The sequence below is a fragment of the Aspergillus lucknowensis genome (assembly GCF_044049455.1).
Source record: "Aspergillus lucknowensis strain CBS 449.75 chromosome Unknown BJX67scaffold_16, whole genome shotgun sequence".
NCBI classification, from domain to species: domain Eukaryota; kingdom Fungi; phylum Ascomycota; class Eurotiomycetes; order Eurotiales; family Aspergillaceae; genus Aspergillus; species Aspergillus lucknowensis.
The window spans coordinates 184,633-198,371 of record NW_027263560.1 but is presented as its reverse complement, the minus strand read 5'-3'; the positions used below and the strand labels follow the sequence as shown (position 1 = coordinate 198,371).

The 13,739-nt window shown below is 51.7% G+C and overlaps 5 protein-coding genes across 5 annotated transcripts; 2 read left to right on the top strand and 3 right to left on the bottom strand.

The window, feature by feature from the left end:
- Positions 1–1,039: 1,039 nt before the first annotated feature.
- BJX67DRAFT_380491 (5-methyltetrahydropteroyltriglutamate--homocysteine S-methyltransferase) lies at positions 1,040–3,394 on the top strand (the record flags this gene model as incomplete). Its single annotated transcript, XM_071032801.1, has 2 exons — positions 1,040–1,357; positions 1,421–3,394. 2 exons carry the CDS (start codon positions 1,040–1,042, stop codon positions 3,392–3,394), a joined length of 2,292 nt encoding a protein of 763 aa, XP_070886913.1.
- A 590-nt stretch (positions 3,395–3,984) lies between these two features.
- BJX67DRAFT_371637 (ubiquitin-ubiquitin ligase UFD2) lies at positions 3,985–9,144 on the bottom strand (the record flags this gene model as incomplete). Its single annotated transcript, XM_071031115.1, has 9 exons — positions 3,985–5,058; positions 5,117–5,182; positions 5,646–5,719; positions 5,777–5,926; positions 5,977–7,564; positions 7,617–8,072; positions 8,128–8,338; positions 8,399–9,045; positions 9,115–9,144. 9 exons carry the CDS (start codon positions 9,142–9,144, stop codon positions 3,985–3,987), a joined length of 4,296 nt encoding a protein of 1,431 aa, XP_070886912.1.
- Positions 9,145–9,329: 185 nt separating this feature from the next.
- BJX67DRAFT_351640 (J domain-containing protein) lies at positions 9,330–11,086 on the bottom strand. Its single transcript, XM_071028923.1, has 3 exons — positions 10,563–11,086; positions 10,250–10,501; positions 9,330–10,191 (listed from the first exon to the last, which is right to left on the bottom strand). The coding sequence occupies exons 1-3, from the start codon at positions 10,831–10,833 to the stop codon at positions 9,662–9,664; spliced, it is 1,053 nt and encodes a 350-aa protein (XP_070886911.1). The 5' UTR covers positions 10,834–11,086; the 3' UTR covers positions 9,330–9,661.
- Positions 11,087–11,284: 198 nt separating this feature from the next.
- On the top strand, positions 11,285–11,741 carry BJX67DRAFT_380488 (uncharacterized protein; the record flags this gene model as incomplete). Its single annotated transcript, XM_071032800.1, has 2 exons — positions 11,285–11,354; positions 11,413–11,741. 2 exons carry the CDS (start codon positions 11,285–11,287, stop codon positions 11,739–11,741), a joined length of 399 nt encoding a protein of 132 aa, XP_070886910.1.
- A 74-nt stretch (positions 11,742–11,815) lies between these two features.
- BJX67DRAFT_70646 (nicotinate-nicotinamide nucleotide adenylyltransferase) lies at positions 11,816–13,056 on the bottom strand. Its single transcript, XM_071035331.1, has one exon. It carries the CDS (start codon positions 12,742–12,744, stop codon positions 11,890–11,892), a length of 855 nt encoding a protein of 284 aa, XP_070886909.1. The 5' UTR covers positions 12,745–13,056; the 3' UTR covers positions 11,816–11,889.
- Between the last annotated feature and the right edge of the window lie 683 nt (positions 13,057–13,739).

The following is a 13,739-nucleotide window of genomic DNA, read 5'->3' as shown; positions in this document are numbered from 1 at the left end:
CGCGGTCATTCAAGCTCCTGCCTGATGTGCCATGAGTTCCTCATCGAAGAACGTACGAATTGTTCTGGGGAGCCCTGTTCGGAGGAGAGTAATACTCCTATAGCAGCACTGAGTAGGAGTCGGTTCCTAGTCCGACAAGAAAAAGAAGTCATCGAGACTAGTGCGGATGGAGGAGCGTTATGTGCATACTCCGGGCAGGGTCAGCCTCCTGGAGAACTCCTCATTGGGTGTCCCGCGGAGTCTCACCTCAGATGGCAGTAATTTCCTTCTGAGAAACTTGAACTCCGACAGAGAGCCCTGGAGTGGACGACGGCCGGTAGCGGAGCCAATCTCGGAGTTTGCTTGTGAACGATTTGCCCAACGTTCGGCGTGTTTCGCTTTGAGCCATGGAGTGGTCTGCGAAAAATACGACAACCCAACTTGAATCGCTGTCATCACGCCATTTCTTGCTTACAGCTATGGACACGGTCCCAATCGCGCCAATGCATGTCCATACCGCGAGGGCTCGGATGAAAGGCAGATATCCTCCCCAGCAAATCCGTATAAATATACCTGAATGGCTGGATTACCGGGCCAGAGCGAGGTGGCCTGTATGGTACTGTACCATTTCGTCCTGAAATCACCCCGCCTTCGGTCTTTCTGATTCGCCGATTTGCACACCGAGAGGGACTCGATTTTTTCCCCTCCATTTATTATTTCCTCCTCGTCCTCCTCTCTCTCGCCCCTCTTCTTTCTTTCTTCATCCCCTCCCTTCTTCTTCTTCTTCTTCTTCTTCATCCTTCCCTCCTGCAAGATATTTCTTTGTGGATCATCGTCTCTTGTATTGTCCTCCTCCTTCTAAGACCCAAATTACTCCGTCTCCTCTGCCATTTTCTTCTTTCTCTTCCTTCGACCCCGCCCCCACTATCGTCCCCTTTCTCCGTACAAATATATCCGTCAGGATGGTCAAGTCGTAAGTGCTATATGTCAATATCTACTTCTTAATATGCGCAATTGTTAAATTCTGGCCCCCAACAGCGCCGTCCTAGGTTTCCCTCGCATGGGAAAGCTCCGTGACCTCAAGAAGGCTACGGAAGCTTACTGGGGTGACAAGATCTCTCGCGATGAGCTTCTGAGTGAGGGAAAGAGACTGCGTCTGGAGCACTGGAAGATCCAGAAGGATGCTGGCGTGGACATCATCCCAAGCAACGACTTTGCTTTCTATGACCAAGTCCTTGACCACATCCAATTGTTCGGTGTCATTCCCGAGCGTTACACTCAGTACAACCTCCACCCTCTTGATGAATACTTCGCCCTGGGCCGTGGTCTCCAGAAGCCCGCCAAAGATGGTCAACCCGCCATTGATGTCCCTTCTTTGGTATGTGTTACTATCTGATTTAATATCTCATTGAGGGGCTCGATTAACCCACCGATTCAATAGGAAATGGTCAAGTGGTTTGACTCAAATTACCACTACGTCAAGCCCACTCTTCAGGACAACCAGACCTTCAAGCTGGCTGCGAACCCGAAGCCTGTTGTCGAGTACCTCGAGGCGAAGGAGGCTGGTGTCGTCACCCGCCCCGTCATCCTGGGACCCGTTTCTTTCCTGACCCTCGCCAAGGCTGATCGTGGTCAGTCCGTGGACCCCATCTCCAAGATTGATGAGCTGCTCCCCGTCTACGTCGAGCTCCTTTCCAAGCTCAAAGAGGCCGGTGTTGAGGATGTTCAGATTGACGAGCCTGTTCTCGTCTTTGACCTTACCCCCAAGTCCAAGGCCGCTTTCAAGCCTGTCTACGAAAAGCTCGGCTCCCTCGGCGCCCAGGCTCCCCGTCTTGTCCTCGCCACCTACTTTGGTGACATTGTTCACAACATTGATGTTCTCCCCGCTCTCCACAGCGTGCACGGTATTCACATTGATCTGGTCCGCAATCCTGAACAGCTTGACTCCGTGATCAGCGCTCTTGGCCCCAACCAAGTCCTCTCTGCTGGTGTTGTTGATGGCCGTAACATCTGGAAGACCAACTTCAAGACTGCCATTGAGAAGGTTGAGCTTGCCATCCAGCGGCTGGGCAAGGAGCGTGTCATTGTCTCCACCTCCAGCTCTCTTCTTCACGTTCCACACACTCTCGCCAGCGAGAAGAACCTCGACCCAGAGGTTCACGACTGGTTCAGCTTCGCCGTCGAGAAGACTAGCGAGGTTGTCGTAATTGCTAAGGCCGTCACCGATGGCCCCGCTACTGTTCGTGAACAGCTCGAGGCCAACGCCAGGTCCATCCAGGCTCGTGCCTCCTCAAAGCACACCAACGACCCCAAGGTCAAGGAACGCCAGGCTGCTGTAACCCCCGAGCAGCACAACCGCAAGTCTCCTTTCCCTGCCCGTCTTGCTGAGCAGACCAAGACTATCAACCTGCCTCTCTTCCCCACTACCACCATCGGATCCTTCCCTCAGACGAAGGAGATCCGTATCCAGCGTAACAGGTTCACCAAGGGTGAGATCACCGCTGAGGAGTACGAGAAGTTCATCGAGAAGGAGATTTTCGATGTTGTCAAGATTCAGGAGGAACTTGGCCTCGATGTCTTTGTCCATGGTGAGCCCGAACGTAATGACATGGTCCAGTACTTCGGTGAGCGTCTCACTGGTTACGTTTTCACTACCCACGCCTGGGTTCAGAGCTACGGATCCCGATGCGTGCGTCCTCCCATCATTGTCGGTGACGTGTCTCGCCCCGCTCCTATGACCGTAAAGGAGTCGAAGTACGCCGTGTCCATCTCGTCGAAGCCCATGAAGGGTATGCTTACTGGACCAATTACCTGTCTCCGCTGGTCTTTCCCTCGTGACGATGTCCACCAGTCTGTGCAGGCTCAGCAACTGGCTCTGGCTCTGCGCGACGAGGTTGTGGACCTCGAGAAGGCTGGTGTCAAGGTCATCCAGGTTGACGAGCCTGCTCTTCGTGAGGGTCTTCCTCTCCGTGCTGGCAAGGAGCGTGAGGACTACCTCCAGTGGGCCGTTGCTGCCTTCCGTCTGTCTACCAGTGGCGTCACCGACGGCACTCAGATCCACTCTCACTTCTGCTACTCCGAGTTCCAGGACTTCTTCCACGCTATCGCTGCCCTGGATGCCGATGTTCTGTCCATTGAGAACAGCAAGTCCGATGCTAAGCTGCTCAAGGTCTTCATTGATGAGGCCTACCCACGTCACATTGGTCCTGGTGTCTACGACATCCACTCTCCCCGTGTTCCCAGCGAGCAGGAGATCAAAGACCGTGTTGAGGAGATGCTCCAGTACCTACGTCCTGACCAGCTTTGGATCAACCCTGACTGCGGTCTGAAGACCCGCCAGTGGCCTGAAACCAAGGCTGCTCTGACCAACATGGTCAACGCTGCCAAGTTCTTCCGTGAGAAGTACGCCAAATAAATTTTTGGCACCTAATAACACACAACCCATGGAGGGGGCGACATTGTCAACCTGTCGTCTCGATGAGGATGAAGAAACTTGTCCTCTTTAATGAGTTATGATGATGATACCAAAAGTTCAACATATGGGTTCGGGGTTATATTAGAGACATAATGGGGGTCCACGGAGTTCAACATTTTACGATTTCAACATCGGCGTTAAGCCAAGTATCAACATGATTCCCTCGGCATAGGTTTCTTTTCTCTTTAAATATTTCTTGGGAACATAGGAGCATGAATGGGGATGTTCGGTGGTGGCCTGTTTGGCTAGTGTTGAAATATTTCAACAATGTGTAGTATATCACACTTGGGGTTCATAAATAGACCATCCCTCGCATGTGTCTCTTATTTCCCTGTAAACACAGTATTATACTTGAGGACATCTGTAGTACTAATCCGTTATCAATGTCTCCTGGAGACATTATCATTAACTGGGGGGCATGCTGAACAAACTCGACGCGAGCAGAAGTTACATATAGTACAGCCTCTCGTCCAAGCAACACCTTCCATACCAATTTCACTGCTCAACGAAGACTCGGTACGAAAAAAAATCTACATCCAAGACCAAAACGGCACAACAGCACCCCTCCCACCAACCGCCTTCTCCCCAAACTTCCCAATATACCACTTTCTCCCCCACCGCGCTTGAGGCAACGTAGTCGCCACAACATTAACCAGGAAAATGATTGCCGGCAGCGGCAAAACAGGGACTCTTAGTTTCCCCGCAACCCACACAGCAGGGACAAGCCATGGCGCAAGACGAAGCGGGCCTGAAGAACCAGAAGCACCCAGCCCTAATTCTAGTGTTGAGCGAGAGGCACTGGTACTCAAAACATCCGGTATCAAGGACGGCGGCGGGTTTAGCGCCGGGAAGACCATGAGACCCGCGAGGGCGAAGCCGGTCCACTCGAGCCACTCGAAGACATAGTGCGGGTAGAGGATTGTTTTGAAGAGGCCCTGTTTGGGTGGGATGACGTAGACCTTGGAGTATTTGTTTGGATTCGCATTCTCACCGCCGATTTCGGTTGCGGTCGTCTCCTTCTTCGCCGTCTTTTGGGGTTGTCTTTTGTCTGCTTCGGCGCGGCGGAGGGAGAAGAGGGTTCGCTCGGTGTAGATGTTCCCGGCCATCCCTGCGAAGAAGAGCACGAGGCCGAGGGATGGGAGGAGGGACGTGGATACGTTGCTGGCGAAGCTATCCTCGAGAACCTTCTCGGGAGACATAACGGACGGCGCCGATGACGAGTCGGGATAGGGCCCGGGGATCGCGGAGACATTATAACCCACCAGCCAACAGGCCAAACAAGAAGAATTGAACCAATTGAAGAGCATGGCGCAAGCGACAATGGAAGCATGCATGGGTGACATGCTCGGCGCTGCGAATAAGGGGGAGATGACTGCCCGGTTGGCGTAGTGGATTAGGTATAGAGATGCCAGTAGCTTATTTGAGAGGGGGAGGCTCTGGATGTTGACCTTTGCGGGGAGGTTATAGAGAATGTATATTAGGTTTATGGGACCGACGAGTTCCATGGCGGACCAGGCCAGTCGGCCCGGGATGTTAAAAAGGGAGGACTGGTAGGAATATCTCCCCGCGGGGCGCCACGAGGTGAGCCATTGGATGGTTGTGAGCTGGGGGGGAAGATTCATTAGGCACGATGGAGTTAGATATGGGGCGGATTGTGCTTACAAGAGGGAACCATTGGAAGACGTTAAGGAGAACCGCGTAGGTTTCTGGGGTTGGAAGGATGAGGTCCTGGAGAGGAGGGAGGGAATTGGTGGTGGTGGGTTTGATTGACCCCATTATATTTTAGCGTGAGAACCTGTCAGGCCTGCCAGGATGTGCATAAAGCTTGAGTCGAGCTTCACTCCAGGTGCGGATCAAGGAGGAGGTTGCAGTTCTGGAGATTATGGGAACCTCGAATAACCACGGACTCCTCCTGGTGGACAGCTTGCGGGGGCAGAGGCTTCCTGGGGACGCCTGAAGGATTGAAGAAGGCGAGAGGATCCAGAATTAGATCAAAACTCCAGAGGACTATTGAAACCTGGGCGATCTGTGATGTCAGCCAGGCACGTGACATTATCTACAAGAACTAAAAAAAAAAAACAAGACCAGCGGGCATCAAGCATTGTATCATATAATGTTAGACCCGAGTATGGGGTACGCTATTAGGGCTCTCTCAGTCAGTGGATGTGTCCATGTCATCTGGAAGGGCCACCCGCCCGGGTCCTCCTCGTCGCTCAGCCACTTTTTGCCTCTTGAACTCCTCGATCTTCGCCTTAAGTGCGGTGTCTAGGGGAAGTAAAGTTAGCCCTAGACTCTACATCCTCGGCGGGAGGGTATCCATACCAGGTGTAACGTCTTCCATTTTCAGCGGTACTCGGTTAAACGGATCATGCGGGTCACTCAAAAGGTGAGAACGGATGGTAGCCCGGTCAATGGAAATCTTCGATGCAGGAAGAACGACAGGATCTTCCATCAATGTGTACATTAGAGGATCTGCAAGGCAGTTAGCAATTCGCTTCAAAGAGGATGGATACTAAACCCACCTAAAAACTCCTCCGGAATCTCTCCAAGATCCTCCTCCTCTTGTTCATCCGCCTCCTTCGCCACCCTCACCTTGGTTTGAAGTCGATCCCAGCGCTTCAGCTCCTCAGGGGATTTCAACGACCACTTGCGCAAGATTTCCGCAGCCTTCTCAAAATTTGCAGGCTTGTACGAACGTCCATCTCGAGCAACGGCAACGATGAAGTTTTGCTTGCCCATCAAGTTCAGATATACATCAACAATCTCGCTCAGCAATGCCCGTGGCCGAAACCCATATTCATGCAGATTCTCCACACGCAAGTTGGAACTCTTCGGGCCCACCATGGCATCTAGGTTGTAATCCAGCATATCTGCCAGCCTCTGGACGATTTCCGGCATAGTAAAGGACTCTGCCAACGCCTCTGTGAAAAGTTTAAGCATGGCAACGGTCTCATTGGTCAGCTGCATGTAAGATTTAGCAGTGCGTTGGGCCTGTGCAAGACGTTCCTCCTTTTCCTGGCGCACAGTGGGATCCATGCTAGCCCCTTCATTGCGCAGCTCCAGCTGAGTGTTGTAGATTGTCTTGAAACTACCGAAGGATTCATCAAGCACATAAGTGACATCGTTGAGGAGCAGGTTGACAAATTGGACGAAAAAGTCCAGGTTCCGCTTGGCCTGGTTGAGAAGCTTCGTTCGGTAGAGCGGATTCGGCCAAACGCACTTTATAATTTGGAAGATTTCGTATCGAATGTTGAATTTGTCGTAAAATTGAGTGTGCGCGCCAGTGTGTTCGGCTTCGATGTAGAACTTCATCAGAGCATGCAGTAAATATTCATTAGCAAAAGGCATGGAATTGAGAAGATCCACCAAGACACCGGTTCCGCCGCCAGGACGAGGCCATGTCCCCCGGTACAAGATCGAAACGAGACCAGCTTTAAGATAAGGGTTCTTGATGTACTCTGAGCTCTCCAAAAAGGCAACGCACAGCATGACCAGTTCGTCACCCTGTGACGCAGTAATGATCTGGGGCATGCTCCACATGATGAACTTGAAGTTGCTGACTATGTCATCGATAAAGTATTCAGGAAGGCACTTGAAAGCCTCAGGCGGTTCTTCAGGAAGGGGGAGCGTGAGCTGTTCCTTTGGAAAGTTTTTGCCAGAGACTACTCTGAGCAGCCAGACGATGACATAACGCATGAATGTCATTGAGCGGAATTGCCATTGATCGTCAAACAGTACCCCCTGAAGGCTGTACTTGAGAGCCAGGCCCAAGTCCAACCTGTCTTTGTACTTTTTCAAGTGTGTCTCGAAGACTCTAAGCTGAATGGGGTTGTTCGCCCACTTATGTCGCTCCGCCTCGAACTTAGCAAGAGTCGACTCTATGTGCTTGAGATCTCTCTCGAGCGTCTCTAGTTTGGAGGTCAAAGATTCACTCCCATAGTGATGGGCGGCCACAGTTAGGAAAAAAATCTCAGTGATGAAGTTGGATGTGCCTTCGGACTTCTTAGCATAGAAAGCATCAGACGCATGTTGATCGGCATTGATCTTAGTCTCATCCTTGATATCAACACGGGGGTTCCGATGCAGGTAGCTGATATCAATTCTGTCGATCTAAACACACTATCAACAACAATCCTGTTGTAGGTACGGGCGGTAGACTCACTTTGGTGAAATTTGCATCCATGAAAGGTTCACAGAGTTGATCGAGACATGTGGTGATGTTGAACATGAACCCATCGGAGGCGATCGTGTTTGGATCTACCTGCATTGCCCGTATCTTATGGTTGATATTCAGAGCGGCCGAAAACCAGTCCAAGACTCTATTTCTCGCGTCTGGAGATGCCCTCACCAAGTGGTTCATGATATCTAGGAGATCAGAGCTGATCAATGCCTGTACCATACGAATAGAGCGCTGTGCATTCAGAATATATCCTTGGTCTCTCGTCTTGGGACTGGAAAAGAAGGACAGCGTAGCATCACGTTGTAAGGGCGATAGACGGAACCACGGCCCGAGAAGCGTATCCTTTTCAAACGCGGCAGGGTCGCGGGATGCGTTGAAGACAGATGACTCAGTAATCGCCACGGCAATCGCAGAATGACGGACAAGATTCCGCAAAGCCTGTAGGGGTCTCAAAAAAAAAACTCCCGCAAATAAGAGGAAGGGTTTAACATACTGTCACATATGGCTTATAATCATCGCCAATCCCCATTGAGGAGAGATCCCGGCTCAATTCCTCAACAGCGGCGATGAAGGCCGGCTTCACGGTATCATCCTCCTCAAAACGCTGAACAGCCTCACCGAAGAATTCAAGATCCACTCCCTTGTCGTCTTCCGGATCCAAGAGGAGATAGGGCTTAATAGGCGATTGTCCAGAAGGGTCAACCCTAAGGGCCAAAATCAGCTAATCCCCTCCTCCCCGTTCCAGATAAATGGAGTGTACGCACCCAAACATCTCCGGCATCGTAAGAGCAAACACGCAGTAGCTCATACACAGGCGCCGGGCCTCGCAAATTAGATGAAATTTCGGGTCATCTTCACCTGTGCGTCGAAAGCCCTTATGCAGCCTCGTCACCCGTTTCCAGCATGGCAGCAAGTAATCCAGCGGTTTCCCCTCGGGTTGACTCGACGCCGCCTCCAGAAGAGCCTGATCTAGAATGGAGGTATCTATCCGCAAACCTCGATTCTGGTCTTCTAACTCGCTTCGCAAACCCGGAAGAAACGTCAATCTCTGCCCGTGAATATCCTTCAGTCGGTCTTCGGCTAGCGTCAGCTTAAAAACCGCGCTTAATGTCCGGTCCTCGAACGCTTCAAGAGTGTCTTCCGACTTTCGCGGGTGCGGGGCTTTGGAAACGGGTGTGGAAGATCGCGGTGGCACAAGGTCTGGAGCTGCCGGAGTTATCTTGATTCGTTTCCCCTCTGATCCTTCTTGCTGTTCTGGTATTGATGTCGACGGAGGAGTGTTGTGCTTGCTAGGCTGTGATAACGATGTGTCGGCGACTTGAGGGGCAGGCGCCGCAGATGACTGCTCACCACTCCCCGATTGCGCGGACGGTGATGGGCTCGAAAGTTTGGCGAGGCGCTTTCTGCGGATCTGTGGGCGTTACAGTTACCACCAGGGAGCAGGAGACAAACAGAGCGCGATGTGCAGGAACAAACGAACCTTGTCCGCCTCGGAGAGGTTATCTCCCATACTCGATGAACAGCAGGTGCTCCGGGTACCGGTGTGGGTAAGGAGCTTCTAATCATGCAATGAGTGACGTTTAGGGAGTTTAGGAAGACTCCAGGAGTTAAGGATATGGCGATCCAAAATATGACAGGTCCCAAAAAACAACGAAGCGAAGGGCCTGCCAGAGAAAAGGCAGTGGGATGCTGGTCATGAGGCGGGATTCTGTCATGATCGCTGGGGTTCGCCGCAGTCAATATTACTAAGTCGGGTCGGGGGTTCCTGCCCGCGTTGATCTCCGCAGCCCACACCACGGCTCACTCCTTGGACTCGGAGCCCCGATTTCAGTTCTTGACTTTGGAAATGGTCTTTTGTTTTCAACATTATTGACGAGTTCGCCAATGCAACGCCGCTGATCACACTCGTTGACATCTCAACAACACACAGAAGTTCAGGCAGGAGAATAAACAATGACAATGGTTGAAAGACAAGGGAAGAAAAGTAAAAGAGAAAAGCACGAAAGTTCAGAACCCATCAGCCCAACTTAATATTTCCCTTTTAGGGAATCTAGTCGCCGACAACTTCTAAGCTCCATGGATCTTGCAGCTTTAATCTTCTCTACATCTGGGAAGAACCAGCCCTGTGCATCCTGGATGATCCGGTCACGGGCAAGTATCTCGCTCTCGCACTCATATCGGAGTTTGCTCACGTAGTCTACTTCCACTCGTTGGTCTAGACTGCGAAATTTTCGAGTGTTGTAGTCGTCAACGTCTCTGGGGTTGACAAAATAGTCTATATTGAGCTTCGGTGTTGTTCGTTGCATTGTATGTGGTGATACGGCTTCGAATCGATAGGAGGGACCAGCCGGTGTAGGAGAGCCGGAGAAAAGGGAGGAGATCAGTGGGAGAACAAAGAGGAGGATTAATGGTAGGAACTGCTGGAATGTAGCCCAGATCGATGGTGCGGGCTGTGACTCTGGATTTTCGCGAGGTCGTCTTCGAGGTCGAGATCCTCCAAACTGGTGAACTCTAAATCCGGGACCGCCTCCCATGTTGAAGACAAACTGAGGACCGCCTGCAATCCATATCAGTAACAGACCTCAACCCATTTCTGAATCCTGATGTAGCCATACCAAATGGTCCAAACCCGCCGCCACCAAGCCCACCATTAAAGAACCGATTAAACAGCTCCTCCGGCGATATCTCCTCTTCAAATGCGGGTCCACCTGTCCCTCTGGGAAAACCGCCACTAGAAAACCCACTGAAAGGCGACGCACCAGCTGCACCACCCGTCGGTGGGAATCTACTATCCGGATCTCCGCCAAACTTATCATACTTGGCCTTCTTCTCCGCATCCGACAGAACCTGGAACGCACGCGAAACCACTTTTATCATGCATCATTAGACAAAAATCCCTCGAGTCGAATGGGCTGCAAACCAGCTTACTCTTGAAGGCCTCGTCGGCCCCATCATACCCATTCTTATCTGGATGTGTCAACAAACTCAGTTTCCGGTACGACTTCTTGATCTCGCTATCTGTAGCTGTCTTTTCCAAAGACAAAATCTCGTAGAACGCTGTTGCAGAGCATTTTCGTATCCGAAGCACGGCCGCTTTCTGCTCTGGTGTGTATTTGCGGTCTTGGTTGCCTTGGTTGTGTTCCCGAGATTTCGCGGAGCCGCTCCCAGTGTCCGCCCCTGACGCTGTGGCCGACGGCATTGTTGAAGGAGCCTCTCAAAAGGTTTGATAAATGCTCAATATTGTATTTCCCGTCTGCTTCGGAGATCGAGATTGCGGATCCAACGCCGTACCGTCGATAAGAGGGGCGAAAACAAAGCGTAGCGCAACTCAGTGGGCGGTTGTTGGCCAGATTTTCCACCAAACCTCTGGACGGTATTTGAGCGATGGGAGGTGAAGCGGTTGGTAGAAATGACGGGTGGAGAGAATCGAGGTTGGCGGAGATATGGTGATTGATAAACGTGGTGAGATTCTGGGGGTTCCTCTCTTGCGCTAGGGCCCGGCAGAGGCCTCGCTGGGCGGTGAATTGACATGGAAGCTCTCCCAAGCTTTCCATGTTTCTCTGGTTTTATCCAACACAGTTAAGAGCTTGTCTCGAAGTCAGTCGGCTTCGTTCTCGACCCTATAGTTTTGGAATCTTATCAATTTCTCCATGGGTGGTAAAGACTCAGCTGTGGAAGAAGCCACAGCGACCTTCGTGCAGAGGTTCAGAGCATGGGGAGGTGAGCAACAATCGCTCATCATAGCCAGCAGTTCTGCTAACATTTAATGACCTGACAGAGAATCCATTCCCTCCGACGCTCCTCGCCACCCTAATCACGGCACAGTACATGCGTCCCTTCCAGGCACTGCCGATGCTCTTCCCACCCGTCCTTCTCTTCACAAGTTACGCAAACGTCCAAGGCTTTAAGACCGATAGCGCTGGCATTAGCGCCGCATGGTCTGGGCTCTACCTTCTACTTGCCGGTCGACGGAATCAACCATTCATGAAGAAATGGGGTGCTCGGGGCATCACGCGAGGAGCGACAATGGGACTCTGCTTGGCCAACATGGTGGGCGGAGGCTTGGCTTACACCCTTGGAAAAAGGGAAAATGGGGAAGAAGAATAAATTGGTGCACTGAAGGAGTTTCTCTTCTTGTATGATCTCCGCGGAATGTTTGGATGTATAACTAGTATATGTGGGTTGCATAGTCACGGTGTTAGGTCGGTTACTGTGTTATATCGTTGCGTGTGAATGGTGTGAATATGAAGAGCATCTATTTCGAGTAAGGTCGCTCCGAGAGGATGAAGTCCCTGACTTTCTGGGGGACCAGCCACTCGAGATCTCCCGAGTTCGTCTGGGCGGCCTCTCGCGCTCTCGTTGAACTCACGGGTTTCTCTTCGGGCCTCTTCCCCTCCACAAGGTGGATGCGCTGAGCCCATTCCGGCTTTACACCCTCGCTCTCCCGCCGTCCTTGGGCTATGTCGGCAAGATAGGCCTCCTGTTCGGCTCTGCTTCCCCACTCACTATCCGGGCGCATGGTAACTCTCAGTTGGTGTTGAGAAAGGAAAGGCTCGAGTGGCCGCAGAGTGTGTTCCGGTGGATAATACTTACGGTTAAAGATCCGTATTAGGGTATCGTAGCCAGTAAGATGGACCTGCTCGAGGTTTGGGGGATAGATCCCCGCTGATTCAATTTCTACCGCCTTGTCCATAAAGTAAGGCTTCTTAGTGACACCAATGTCGACTAAAGGTATCCTCCCATGATCCGCAGCCGGGATACCAGATCGTAAAAACGCCACCAGGTCGTGGGCAAAGAGCTGCATCATAATCAACCGGTCCTCAAACAAGGCCGGTTTCGAAGGTTTGTCCGCATTTTGCGTCGAAAGCAACAGTAGAAGACGCGCGGGCTTCCCGATATTTTCTAGAATAGCAGAACTTGCAATGTGGCGGTGCGCCAATGTGGGCGGATTAAATGACGAGTCGAGCACATAGACGACTTCCGGGACAGAGGATTGTTGGTGGGGTTCGAGGGTCACGGATGTGACAACTTCAAAGTGCTTGGTTGACTCGGCGAAGCGTTTCAGGGCGGAACGATATTGCGCCCGGAGAGTTGGAAATGAGGGGTTCATCTTGAAGGTCGACCGAATGCAAGGGTTGCAGATCGATTGTGAGGCCTTCGACCGGCGACGATCTCACTTCAGTCTCAGGAGCTCTCCGAGCGGGGCGTCAAAGAATGAGCTCCAATGTCGCGCCGTTGAAGCTCTAATGAATCGGGTGATGGGAACACTGGGAGGTTTCAGAATGAGATCCAATGAAGTATGTGCCTCCTGAAGGTGAAACGATTTAGCATTGGGGTGTCCAACCGCGAACAGTATATCGAGCGAAGCTGTGCCGAAGAGTCCGCAAATATGGGATGCCGCAAGAAAGTCACCGGGAAGTCGTCACTCACTTCTGGTTTCTGGAACTGAGAGAGATGAAACCATTGTAACTCAAAACGCAATTGGTCCTTTGCGAAATGAAGTGGCTGTGATTCTTCGGAGTCGAAGTCGGCTCAAAGCCACTCTGGGTCTGAAACACTGGCCCCAATTGCTCCCGAGCCGGAGAAGCCGAAAACACAACCATTGATGTTGTCCTTGGGATAAAGCAGGTCAATTGTCGCTGGTGGCCTTCGGCGATGATGCATTGAGACCTGCCTCGGAGAAAAGACCGATTCTGAGCTCTTACTGAGAGAATGGTGATCCTAGGTAAGATCGATGACCCCCCTTGGGGAAGATACTTCGAGATCAACGCCATTCCTGATCGACAAGAAGACGCACTCCGAAGTCGACCTTGCTAGCGGCCCGTCTTTGGGAGATGTTCCAGACCCCAACCCTTGTCGAAGGGTGGGTGGGATTGCTCACGGAAGTTCCGTGCGCCATCCTCCCTCTCCTTTGTCTGTGTCGAGCCACAGCCCCATTCGAGGTGGGAAAGACGCTGATAAAGCATGGAAGGGGTGGGGCAGAAGCAAATGTGAAACTGTCTCATCAAGCCATGGCTTTCGTGATGGATCCAATGGTTGTATCTCTGCCATCAAGAACAAGAAGCAAATCGAATCAGGGAGCATCCTTGGTGAATTTCTTCACTT